The sequence below is a fragment of the Salvelinus namaycush genome, unplaced genomic scaffold (genome assembly GCF_016432855.1).
Source record: "Salvelinus namaycush isolate Seneca unplaced genomic scaffold, SaNama_1.0 Scaffold379, whole genome shotgun sequence".
In the NCBI taxonomy this organism is placed as follows: Eukaryota; Metazoa; Chordata; class Actinopteri; order Salmoniformes; family Salmonidae; genus Salvelinus; species Salvelinus namaycush.
In genome coordinates this window covers 44,202-57,834 of record NW_024060774.1, presented here as the reverse complement: position 1 = coordinate 57,834, position 13,633 = coordinate 44,202, and the positions used below count along the sequence as shown (strand labels likewise).

At 50.9% G+C, this 13,633-nt stretch overlaps 1 protein-coding gene across 1 annotated transcript in view; it reads right to left on the bottom strand.

The window, feature by feature from the left end:
- Nucleotides 1-13,633, bottom strand: part of LOC120040750 (B-cell lymphoma/leukemia 11B-like) — a 98,233-nt gene that overhangs the window by 58,117 nt on the left and 26,483 nt on the right. The window contains 2 exon segments of the mRNA XM_038985797.1: nt 12,441-12,639; nt 12,641-12,891. Coding sequence (XP_038841725.1) covers nt 12,441-12,639; nt 12,641-12,891 — 450 coding nt within the window.

Sequence of the window (13,633 nt, the reverse complement as noted above, 5' to 3'; positions counted from 1 at the left end):
TGCTGCAGGAGCAACTCTCTACTCACACAGCTCAACCCAGGCTAGCTAATCGCTGCAGGAGCAAGTCTCAGCACAACCCAGGCTAGCTAATCGCTGCAGGAGCAAGTCTCTACTCACACAGCACAGCCAGGGCTACAAGCTTATACTGAGAAAACATGGGCTGGCTACTCACAAGACAGAAACTGTAGAAAATATTGGCGCATTACATAGTCAGCTAATACAGCAGACAATGGTGGTAATAGGAGATTTTGATCAGAGTTCATTTAATAGAAATATCTCTGAAGATGTGTGGGTTATTGATACTGGTACTATAAATACCTCATACAGAAAACTAAACAGTCAGGCTAGTGCAGCTGATTAAATACGCATCTCACACACTGACACTTTATTTGAAATGCATGTGAACAAAACCCTTCACCAACAGCATTACAAAACAAGGGAGCCAACAGCACTACAAAACAAGGGAGCCAACAGCACTACAAAACAAGGGAGGGAGGGAGGGAGGGAGGGAGGGAGGGAGGGAGGGAGTATCATTTTGGAACTTTTGTGAGTGTTATGTTTACTGTTAATGTTTTATTGTTTATTTCACTTTTGTTTATTATCTATTTCACTTGCTTTGGCAATGTAAACATTATGTTTCCCGTGCCAATAAAGCCCCCTTAAATTGAGAGAGAGAGAGAGAGAGAGAGAGAGAGAGAGAGAGAGAGAGAGAGAGAGAGAGAGAGAGAGAGAGAGAGAGAGAGAGAGAGAGAGGATGTCGTGTGTGTGAATGGTTCGCAGAAGAGAGCGGGAACGGAACGAGACAAAAGTGGGCAATTACCACTTCCAAAAGGGGTCGCTCGGTTCCAGACACTCATGGCTTTATTGAAACAACAGAGCAACAAGAGAGCCAGCCCTGGTAACGGCTCCAGAGCAGCACATCAAGTCAAACACACATTGACACCCACACATTGATCCAGGCACAGCCATAGTTACAAATGCAGCAACAGACACAGCTACAGTTACAGATACAGCTACAGCTACAGTTATACCTACAGCTACAGTTATACCTACAGTCTACAGATACAGTTATACCTACAGTCTACAGATACAGTTATACCTACAGCCCATAGTTACAGTTATACCTACAGCCCATAGTTACAGTTATACCTATAGTCCATAGCTACAGTTATACCTACAGTCTACAGCTACAGTTATACCTACAGTCTACAGCTACAGTTATACCTACAGTCTACAGATACAGTTATACCTACAGTCTACAGCTACAGTTATACCTATAGTCCATAGCTACAGTTATGAATACAGTCTACAGATACAGTTATACCTACAGTCTATAGCTACAGTTATACCTACAGTCTACAGCTACAGTTATACCTACAGTCTACAGATACAGTTATACCTACAGTCTACAGATACAGTTATACCTACAGTCTACAGCTACAGTTATACCTACAGTCTACAGCTACAGTTATACCTACAGTCTACAGATACAGTTATACCTACAGTCTACAGATACAGTTATACCTACAGTCTACAGATACAGTTATACCTACAGTCTACAGATACAGTTATACCTACAGTCTACAGCTACAGTTATACCTATAGTCCATAGCTACAGTTATGAATACAGTCTACAGATACAGTTATACCTACAGTCTACAGCTACAGTTATACCTACAGTCTACAGCTACAGTTATACCTACAGTCTACAGATACAGTTATACCTACAGTCTACAGATACAGTTATACCTACAGTCTACAGATACAGTTATACCTACAGTCTACAGATACAGTTATACCTACAGTCTACAGATACAGTTATACCTACAGCCCATAGTTACAGTTATACCTACAGTCCACAGATACAGTTACACCTACAGCACATAGTTACGGTAATAACTACAGTCTACAGCTACAGTTAAACATACAGCCCTCAGCTACAGTTATACCTACAGTCCACAGCTACAGGTATACCTACAGCTACAGTTATACTTACAGTCTACAGATACAGTTATACCTACAGCCCATAGTTACAGTTATACCTACAGTCCACAGCTAAAGTTATACCAACAGTCCATAGCTAAAGTAAAACCTACAACCCATAGCAACAGTATAACTAGAGTCCACAGCTACAGTTATACCTACAGTCAAGAGGAGAGGTAGTGTATGGTGGGCCAGGAGGAGAGGTAGTGTATGGTGGGCCAGTGGGAGAGGTAGTGTATGGTGGGCCAGGGGGAGAGGTAGTGTATGGTGGGCCAGGGAGAGAGGTAGTGTATGGTGGGCCAGGGGGAGAGGTAGTGTATGGTGGGCCAGGGGAGAGGTAGTGTATGGTGGGCCAGGGAGAGGTAGTGTATGGTGGGCCGGAGGAGAGGTAGTGTATGGTGGACAGGAGAGAGGTAGTGTATCGTGGGCCAGGAGGAGAGGTAGTGTATGGTGGGCCAGGAGGAGAGGTAGTGTATGGTGGGGCAAGAGGAGAGGTAGTGTATGGTGGGCCAGGAGGAGAGGTAGTGTATGGTGGGCCAGTGGGGAGGTAGTGTATGGTGGGCCAGGGGAGAGGTAGTGTATGGTGGGCCAGGGGGAGAGGTAGTGTATGGTGGGCCAGGGGGAGAGGTAGTGTATGGTGGGCCAGGGGGAGAGGTAGTGTATGGTGGGCCAGGGGGAGAGGTAGTGTATGGTGGGCCAGGAGGAGAGGTAGTGTATGGTGGGACAGGAGGAGAGGTAGTGTATCGTGGGCCAGGAGGAGAGGTAGTGTATGGTGGGCCAGGAGGAGAGGTAGTGTATGGTGGGCCAGGGGAGAGGTAGTGTATGGTGGGCAGGAGGAGAGGTAGTGTATGGTGGCCAGGGAGAGGTAGTGTATGGTGGGGCCAGGAGGAAGGTATGTGTATGGTGGGGCCAGGAGGAGTGGTAGTGTATGGTGGGGCCAGGGGAGAGGTAGTGTATGGTGGGGCCAGGAGGAGAGGTAGTGTATGGTGGGCCAGGAGGAGAGGTAGTGTATGGTGGGCCAGGGGGAGAGGTAGTGTATGGTGGGCCAGGAGGAGAGGTAGTGTATGGTGGGCCAGGAGAGAGGTAGTGTATCGTGGGCCAGGGGGAGGTAGTGTTGGTGGGGCCAGGAGGAGAGGTAGTGTATGGTGGGCCAGGGGAGAGGAGTGTATGGTGGGCCAGGGGGAGAGGTAGTGTATGGTGGGGCCAGGAGGAGAGGTAGTGTATGTGGCCAGGGGCGAGGTAGTGTATGGTGGGCCAGGGGAGAGGTAGTGTATGGTGGGCCAGGGGGGAGGTAGTGTATGGTGGGCCAGGAGGAGAGGTAGTGTATGGTGGGGCCAGGAGGAGAGGTAGTGTATGGTGGGCCAGGGGGAGAGGTAGTGTATGGTGGGGCCAGGAGGAGAGGTAGTGTATGGTGGGGCCAGGAGGAGAGGTAGTGTATGGTGGGCCAGGGGGAGAGGTGTATGTGGGGTCAGGGGAGAGAGGTAGTGTATGGTGGGGTCAGGAGGAGAGGTAGTGTATGGTGGGGCCAGGGTGAAGGTAGTGTATGGTGGGCCAGGAGGAGAGGTAGTGTATGGTGGGCCAGGGGAGAGGTAGTGTATGTGGGCCAGGGAGAGTAGTGTAGGGTGGGGCCAGGAGGAGAGGTAGTGTATGGTGGGCCAGGGGGAGAGGTAGTGTATGGTGGGGTCAGGGGGAGAGGTAGTGTATGGTGGCCCAGGGGAGAAGGTAGTGTATGGTGGGCCAGGGGAGAGGTAGTGTATTGGGCCAGGGGGAGAGGTAGTGTATGGTGCCAGGAGGAGAGGTAGTGTATGGTGGGCCAGGAGGAGAGGTAGTGTATACGTGGGCCAGGGGGAAGGTAGTGTAGGTGGGCAGGAGGAGAGGTAGTGTATGGTGGGCCAGGGGGAGAGGTAGTGTATGGTGGGCCAGGAGGAGAGGTAGAGGTAGTGTATGGTGGGCCAGGAGGAGAGGTAGTGTATGGTGGGCCAGGAGGAGAGAGTGTATCGTGGGCCGGGGGAGAGGTAGTGTATGGTGGGCCAGGAGGAGAGGTAGTGTATGTGGGCCAGGGGGAGGAGTAGTGTATGGTGGGGCCAGGAGGAGAGGTAGTGTATGGTGGGCCAGGGGGAGAGGTAGTGTATGGTGGGCCAGGGGGAGAGGTAGTGTATGGTGGGGCCAGGAGGAGAGGTAGTGTATGGTGGGGCCAGGAGGAGAGGTAGTGTATGGTGGGCCAGGGGGAGAGGTAGTGTATGGTGGGGTCAGGGGGAGAGGTATGTATGGTGGCCAGGAGGAGAGTAGTGTATGGTGGGGCCAGGGGGAGATATGTATGGTGGCCAGGGTAGAGGTGTGTATGGTGGGCCAGGGGAGAGGTAGTGTATGGTGGGGCCAGGAGGAGAGGTAGTGTATGGTGGGCCAGGAGGAGAGGTAGTGTATGGTGGCCAGGGGAGAGGTAGTGTATGGTGGGGCCAGGAGGAGAGGTAGTGTATGGTGGGGTCAGGAGGAGAGGTAGTGTATGGTGGGGCCAGGGTGAGAGGTAGTGTATGGTGGGCCAGGGGTAGAGGTAGTGTATGGTGGGCCAGGGGGAGAGGTAGTGTATGGTGGGGCCAGGAGAGGTAGTGTATGTGGGCCAGGGGTAGAGGTAGTGTATGGTGGGCCAGGGGAGAGGTAGGATGGTGGGGCCGGGGGAGAGTAGTGTATGGTGGCCAGGAGGAGAGTAGTGTATGGTGGGGCCAGGAGGAGAGGTAGTGTATGGTGGGCCAGGAGGAGAGGTAGTGTATGGTGGGCCAGGGGGAGAGGTAGTGTATGGTGGGCCAGGGGGAGAGGTAGTGTATGGTGGGCCAGGGGGAGAGGTAGTGTATGGTGGGCCAGGGGGAGAGGTAGTGTATGGTGGGCCAGGGGGAGAGGTAGTGTATGGTGGGTCAGGGGGAGAGGTAGTGTATCGTGGGCCAGGGGGAGAGGTAGTGTATGGTGGGGCAGGAGGAGAGGTATTATGGTGGGCCAGGGGAGAGGTAGTGTATGGTGGGCCAGGGGGAGAGGTAGTGTATGGTGGGCCAGGGGGAGAGGTAGTGTATGGTGGGGCCAGGAGGAGAGGTAGTGTTGGTGGGGCCAGGGGAGAGGTAGTGTATGGTGGGCCAGGGGAGAGGTAGTGTATGGTCGTCAGGGGAGAGGTATGTATCGTGGGCCAGGGGGAGGTAGTGTATGGTGGGCCAGAGGAGAGGTAGTGTATGGTGGCCAGAGGAGATAGGGTAGTGTATGGTGGGGCCAGGGTGAGAGGTAGTGTATGGTGGGGCCAGGAGGAGAGGTAGTGTATGGTGGGCCAGGGTGAGAGGTAGTGTATGGTGGGGCCAGGGGGAGAGGTAGTGTATGGTGGGGCCAGGGTGAGAGGTAGTGTATGGTGGGGCCAGGGTGAGAGGTAGTGTATGGTGGGGCCAGGAGGAGAGGTAGTGTATGGTGGGGCCAGGAGGAGAGGTAGTGTATGGGGGCCAGAGGAGAGGTAGTGTATGGTGGGGCCAGGGTGAGAGGTAGTGTATGGTGGGCCAGGAGGAGAGGTAGTGTATGGTGGGCCAGGGGAGAGGTATGTATGGTGGCCAGGAGGAGAGGTAGAGTAGGTGGGCCAAGGGGAGAGGTAGTGTATGGTGGCCAGGGAGAGAGGTAGTGTATGTGGGCCAGGGGAGAGGTAGTGTATGGTGGGCCAGGGTGAGAGGTAGGGTATGGTGGGCCAGGGGGAGAGGTAGTGTATGGTGGGGCCAGGAGAGAGTAGTGTATGGTGGGGCCAGGGGAGAGTAGTGTTGGTGGCCAGGGGGAGAGGTAGTGTATGGTGTCAGGGGAGAGGTAGTGTATCGTGGGCCAGGGGGAGAGGTAGTGTATGGTGGGGCCAGGAGGAGAGGTAGTGTATGGTGGGCCAGGAGGAGAGGTAGTGTATGGTGGGGCCAGGGTGAGAGGTAGTGTATGGTGGGGCCAGGAGGAGAGGTAGTGTATGGTGGGCCAGGGGGAGAGGTAGTGTATGGTGGGGCAGGAGGAGAGGTAGTGTATGGTGGGCAGGGGAGAGGTAGTGTATGGTGGGCCAGGGGAGAGGTAGTGTATGGTGGGGCCAGGGTGAGAGGTAGTGTATGGTGGGGCCAGGAGGAGAGGTAGTGTATGGTGGGGCAGGGGAGAGGTAGTGTATGGTGGGGCCAGGAGGAGAGGTAGTGTATGGTGGGGCCAGGGGAGAGGTAGTGTATGGTGGGCCAGGAGGAGAGGTAGTGTATGTGGGCCAGGGGGAGAGGTAGTGTATGTGGGCCAGGAGGAGAGGTAGAGTATGGTGGGCCAGGGGGAGAGTAGTGTATGGTGGGCCGGGAGAGGGTAGTAGGTGGGCAGGGGGAGGTAGTGTATGGTGGGCCAGGGGAGAGGTAGTGTATGGTGGGCCAGGGGGAGAGTAGGTATGGTGGGCCGGGAGAGGTAGGTTATGGTGGGCCAGGAGAGAGGTAGTGTATGGTGGGGCCAGGAGAGAGAGTAGTAGGTGGGCCAGGGTGAGAGGTAGTGTATGGTGGGGCCAGGGAGGAAGGTAGTGTATGGTGGGCCAGGGGAGAGGTAGTGTATGGTGGGGCCAGGAGGAGAGGTAGTGTATGGTGGGCCAGGGTGAGAGGTAGTGTATGGTGGACCAGGAGGAGAGGTAGTGTATGGTGGGCCAGGGGGAGAGGTAGTGTATGGTGGGCCAGGAGGAGAGGTAGTGTATGGTGGGGCCAGGAGGAGAGGTAGTGTATGGTGGGCCAGGGGGAGAGGTAGTGTATGGTGGGGCCAGGAGGAGAGGTAGTGTATGGTGGGCCAGGGGTAGAGGTAGTGTATGGTGGGCCAGGGGGAGAGGTAGTGTATGGTGGGGCCAGGAGGAGAGGTAGTGTAGGTGGGCCAGGGGGAGAGGTGTGTATGGTGGGGCCAGGAGGAGAGGTAGTGTATGGTGGGCCAGGGGAGAGGTAGTGTATGGTGGGGCCAGGAGGAGAGGTAGTGTATGGTGGGCCAGGGGGAGAGGTAGTGTATGGTGGGGCCAGGAGGAGAGGTAGTGTATGGTGGGCCAGGGGTAGAGGTAGTGTATGGTTGGGCAACAGCCAGGGGAGTATGGGTAAAGGGACCTGAATGTCACCTGAATGTCTCGGAGCTATGACACCTCTTCACAGATCTCACAACTACCAGCTTCCTCCTCAACTCTCTCATCAACACTCATACATTCACAAAGTTGGTGGCTAAGTCACAGTGCAGTCCCTTGGCTTTGAACCAGCTTATTAAGATAGCCTTATGAGACTATTCTGAAGACTATTACCACCATATAAGCCTTTTCAACGGGGTCATATGAAATAGTATAAATGCATAGCACACATGCATAACTCTGATTGGTAATGAGATGGGGCCATTTTGTTGCCTCATCCAATGAAACGCCCACTGATTGTCCTTACGTCAGAAGAAGTGAGAACTAGCACCGCTCCAATCTCCGCTCATCACTCTCTCCCCGAGACCTCCAATCAATCTGCAATAAAATAACGAGAGGACAGGAAGGACTTAAACGCTCCCTATCTCTCAGTAACTCACTCACTCACCCACTCAAACTAGCTAACTACATTAAGGGGTAGAAGTGGAGACGGCGGTGGTGGGGACTTTCTCTCACCCTCCCTCCCTTCCCTTTTCTTACATTTTGAAAGCTTAATAACATACAATTGACTATCTGAGTGCAATCTGACGGTCAGGGCTATTTCCACTAGTTTTCCCCAGGCGAAAGGCTCTGTATCTCTGGATGTTAACCTGGTCGAGCCACAGGGTAGGTGGCTCTGGGGGGTATTTCTATGTCCCAAATGGCACCCTGGGATCTGGTCAAAAGTTGTACACTACTGTATATAGGGTACCCTCTGAGACACAACCTCAGTCTCACACTGTGTCTTCTCTCTCTCCCTCTCCCTCTCCCTCTCCCTCTCCCTCTCCCTCTCCCTCTCTCTCCCTCTCTCTCCCTCTCCCTCTCCCTCTCCCTCTCTCTCCCTCTCCCTCTCTCTCACCCACAGCGCTGGCACTCCTAGCCCCGGGCTATAGTGGTAATGTCATATTTTTATTTAATTAGGGTCTATTAAACATAATTAAATTGCTCTGAATCTTAAGACGGCTAAGTGGCAATATAAGGCAGTCGCTGAGCAAGGCTGCGTGTCCTGCTGATACTGGAGAGTAATAAAACTATTCAATTCAACCCTGGAGTGGTTCCACTTCAATGGCTGCCCTATATACTCATATATAACATTGACTTTCCTTACAGCAGGCCAGGTCAGGGGAGGAAGAGAATGACTACTGTAAAAGGGAATGGAATACGAGGTGATGCAGGTGTGGACGACATTTCTCTACGCTGAGGAGCATTTTTCTGTTCTTTTCTTTTTTTCCCCCTTGATAAGGATTTTGGATATCAAAGCGTTTTTTTTTAATCAACATCCTGAACGGAGTAGCGGCTGGGTTGTTGTGTACACCACTGCGTTCTGCTTTCAGATATGCTCTGTGTTATGTTTCCTCCACAGACATAGTAAATAACAAAACAGGCTATTTCAGCCAGGTTGCTGTACTGCAAACACACTCCAGATGGCAGGGAGTGAGCACTAAGTCCCTCCCCTTCCTGTGTCAGAGCTGTCAGTCGCAGGGCAGGTGTGTAGTGTGGTGATGAGATGGTGTCTGATGGCTGGGTGAAGCAAGAGAGTGTGCAGCCTGTCAAAACAACACATCTATGTCTGCTAGGGAGTATCCCCTCTCTCACCCAGACACACATCAAACTGCTGTTTGGACGTGAAGACTTATCAGAACAGAGAGAGGCTGAGACAGAGGCCCTCGGAGCACAGAGACTGATAATGTTGTTCTGTTCACAATCAGCTGCTACTATTACTGTGGAAGCTCTCTCTCCCTCCCTCCCTCCCTCCCTCCCTCAGAAGCTGCCAGATGGATATATTTAAAGAGAGGAAAAAAACGAACAATTCGTGCCAAATTATCACTACTTAGAGAGCAAAGATACCACTTCTATTTTTTTTAAAGTAGTGTGTTTGTGTGTGTCTGTCTTCTTTCCCCTTTTCCATTTCATGTTGAGAACAAATGGAAGAGGAAAGGTTTAGCCTAAAAGAATACTTTACCCTGCTGGGAGGCAATTATGAATGGTGGTTGGCTGCAGGCTTGTGTTTAGCCCCACGCACAAACTGACATTCAAGCTTCTTAATCGCTTTCGGAGGACGACGCCTCGGTTCCTCGCCATGCTTTCTATCTCTCACACCCCATTCTCTCTCGCTCTTGCCCTGTCTTTCACTCCCTCTCCATCTCTCACTCTCTTTATCTCCCCCTCTCTCACACTAATTTAAGGTACTCCTATAAAAACTGTAATAATATTTACAAAGGCACATTTCACCTGTCCTTACTCTAATCTTCCTTGATTATTCTCTAAATTAAACGCGAGCAAAAAAGTACTTATTACGTTAATCTTCTTGGATATATTTCATGTGTAAATTGTATAAGACTGTGAGAAGAACTTAGTAACATTAAATGCTACTGGTGTGGTTTAATTTGCTATTGGTGCTTCGCACATCAAATTTAACCTCTAATATGTTTTTCCTTTTTAATCTGAAAATAATTTCCAAGTTCTGTTATTAAAATAAATATTGTGCAATTTGATTTTTCACAAGCATAATTTATTTCTAAATGTAGAGTTGATTTCACAAAAAGACTATTCAGTAAGATAGTATGTGGTAACATATTTACTTGGATAGTCCATCTGAACATGCTCTGCAGACTATCAAATATGAATACTAAATCCCCTTAACGTGACCTCAAATTAACAATACCAATCAATTAGTGCACATGCCTGAGTACACTTCTCAAGGCAGGCTCCACGCAGCTGTGAGGTGTCATTAAGTCGTGGTCTATTTACAGTCTATTACCTTTACAGTCTATTACAACATTTAAAAAATAAATAAGATGAAGCTTAAATTTTAGACATATTTTGGACATGCCTCAAATGACCATATCAAATAGCTATTTGGTGTTTATGTAGCTAGCTCTATTAAAATAGATCAACTGTTAAACTGCACATGCAGGGAGCTGCAGTGGAGTGCATTCTAAGGCAGAGAGGAAGGGACCTTCTCAGAGGTGTTGAGTTACACAGTGGTAACATATTGATGAAGTTCCCCTAAACACTAGTGTTTTACAGCACCGGCCAAATCGCAGAGCCCACACACACTGGAGTGCAGGAACATACACATGGATTCGCAGACTTGGGAGTGCATGACTCGGTGCAGAATAGTACCATTCAGTTCTAAAATACTACAAAGTAGCCATCAATCCTCTGTATTATATAAAATAGCGCATTCGAGGGCAATATGAAAATATTCAGATAAACCTCCACATCTGTTCTCTGTCTGTAACGACGACCAGTCTGAATCAGGAATCAGTGTGGAGCCACTTCCTGATTATTAAGGGACGTGTAAATACGTGTGATATCGTAGCAGTGGTGGCAAGGAATAAATCATCTTTGTTGCCGCGGGTTACCTTCACAAATAACCATTGCAGAAAGAAGGAAATGGAGACGGATGACAGAAAGAAGAAAGAGAGAAGAGAACAAGAAAAGCAAAAGAAAAGCTGTTATGATTAAGACCGAGTTGGTGTTATAAACCGCTCCCCTGCGTTGGTTTCCCCGCGGTAACTTTGTCCATCCCAGAATTTAAAAAAATGATGAGACCCATTTCCCCTGTGTTCCCTCTGGGTTTCTTTGTGGAGGACTTGGCTGTTGTGAAAGATAACTGTGGCGGAAAGGAGCTCTCTCTCCCCATGCCTCCAGCTGCTCTAAAGTAAAATGCCTCTTTACCCCACTGAATAGGAAACTACCTATTTTAATCTTGCTTTGTTTTTTCTCTTTCTTTGTGCCTATTTGAATCTTAATGAGCTTTTCACCTTTTAAGCAGATGGCTTAGGCTGGATTTCTCCATGAGAGTAGGGGTGAGTCTCTCTGTCACGTTTTGCACAATTTGTTTCAACTAGCCGAGTCCTTGAGGGGGTTTTAGGGCCTTGAGTGGGTAATGTGCTGTTTCTCCTCTCTCCTCTCCTCACGGCACCCACCCTAATGAAATCCGCTGAAGGAAAAAACAACTCTCCCTCTCTCTCCTTCTCTCTCCTTCTCTCACTATTCTCGCTCTCTAATTTGGGGCTGAGCACTAGCACAATCTCAACAGGAAGGCCCTGTCTGATTGCTACAGAGGTAAATGAGAGAAGAGAGAATGGGGGGGTCATCAGTTCTGGAGAGCTGTGTGACAGACAGACAGACAGACAGACAGACAGACAGACAGACAGACAGACAGACAGACAGACAGACAGACAGACAGACAGACAGACAGACAGACAGACAGGCAGACAGGCAGACAGGCAGGCAGACAGGCAGACAGGCAGACAGGCAGACAGACAGGTTTATGTGTATGATGATTAAGTGCAAGTGAGAGAGACAGCGCAGGTCTGTGTGTGTTTAGAGAAACAGCGCAGGTCTGTGTGTTTAGAGAGACAGCGCAGGTCTGTGTGTTTAGAGAGACAGCGCAGGTCTGTGTGTTTAGAGAGACAGCGCAGGTCTGTTGTTTAGAGAGACAGCGCAGGTCTGTGTGTTTAGAGAGACAGCGCAGTCTGTGTGTGTTTAGAGAGACAGCGCAGGTCTGGTGTTTTAGGAGACAGCGCAGGTCTGTGTGTGTTTAAGAGAGACAGCGCAGGTCTGTGTGTTTAGAGAGACAGCGCAGGTCTGTGTGTTTAGAGAGACAGCGCAGGTCTGTGTGTTTAGAGAGACAGCGCAGGTCTGTGTGTTTAGAGAGACAGCGCAGGTCTGTGTGTGTTTAGAGAGACAGCGCAGGTCTGTGTGTGTTTAGAGGACGGCAGGTAGAGACAGCGCAGTCTGTGTGTTTAGAGAGACAGCACAGGTCTGTGTGTTTAGAGAGACAGCGCAGGTCTGTGTGTGTTTAGAGAGACAGCGCAGGTCTGTGTGTGTTTAGAGAGACAGCGCAGGTCTGTGTGTTTAGAGAGACAGCGCAGGTCTGTGTGTTTAGAGAGACAGCGCAGGTCTGTGTGTTTAGAGAGACAGAGCAGGTCTGTGTGTTTAGAGAGACAGCGCAGGTCTGTGGTTTAGAGAGACAGCGCAGGTCTGTGTGTTTAGAGAGACACGGTGCAGGTCTGTTGTGTGTTTAGAGAGACAGCGCAGGTCTGTGTGTGTTTAGAGGACAGCGCAGGTCTGTGTGTGTTTAGAGAGACAGCGCAGGTCTGTGTGTGTTTAGAGAGACAGCGCAGGTCTGTGTGTGTTTAGAGAGACAGCGCAGGTCTGTGTGTTTAGAGAGACAGCGCAGGTCTGTGTGTGTGTGTGTGTGTGTGTGTGTGTGTGTGTGTGTGTGTGTGTGTGTGTGTGTGTGTGTGTGTGTGTGTGTGTGCGTGTGCGTGCGTGTGTGTACTGTGTAACCTACCAGCCAGGACGCTCTCCTGCTTGGGGCAAATTCCTTTGGTCGGCGTCACCATCAGCCTCTCGTCCTCCGGTGTCACCTGGATTCCGATTTCCACCGGTTCCACCACTTTCCTCAGCTGGCAGTGGCCGTGGCGACCCTGGTTCTGCTGCTGCTGGTGGGGCGGGGAGGGGCTGCTGCGGTCAGCGGCCATCTTGTGTCTAGCAGCCGTGGCCTTGCAGTGGGGTCTGGCACTGCTTCTTCTTGTGCTCGATGAAGAGCAGGATGTCTCCCAGGGGAAAGTTCATCTGACACTGGCCACAGGTGAGCAGGTCGTGGTCGACCAGACCCATGGCCAAGCTGTTTGATAGGCTGGGGTCCAGCAGGGCCGGGTGGGACAACAGGGGGTGAGGGTGAGGGAGGGTGAAGGAGTCAGACACGGACAGTCCGCCGTCCACATGGTCAGCCTCCGCCGCTGTGGGAGCGAGAGAGAAAATATTATAAATAGTGAGATTTGTTCTGTGGAAGTGTAGAACAGAGCTCTGGGGTATAGAACTGTCTGCATTGCTGTGGAGTCAGTGCTTTTCTGTTCTCCCTGATTGCTACAACCACCACACACCTGGCAGAGCCCTCCCTGAATGTGTCATCTTACATACGCACGTACGCGCTCTCACACACACACACAGAGCGGCAGACATTTTGATAAATCTGCATGTGTGGGACAGAGACCAAGCAGAAAAGTAGGTGCTATTAATATTCAACAGAGAACTGGAGATGATGGAAGTGATAGAGAGTAATAGAGGGAGACAGAGAGTGAGAGAGAGAGAGACAGAGAGAGACAGAGCGAGAGAGAGAAAGACAGAGAGAGAGAGAGAGAGAGAGAAAGACAGAGAGAGAGAGAGAGAAAGAGAGAGAGGAGAGAGAGAGGAGAGAGAGAGGAGAGAGAAGAGAGAGAGGAGAGAGAGGAGCGAGAGAGAGGAGAGAGAATAGAGAGAGGAGAGAGAGGAGAGGAAGAGCGAGCGACAGACAGACAGACAGACAGACAGACAGACAGACAGACAGACAGACAGACAGACAGACAGACAGACAGACAGACAGACAGACAGACAGACAGACAGAGAGACAGAGAGACAGAGCGAGAGAGAGAGAGAGACAGGGAGAGAGAGAAACAGAGAGAGATAGATAGACAGGGAGAGGGCGAAGACAGAGAGAGAGGT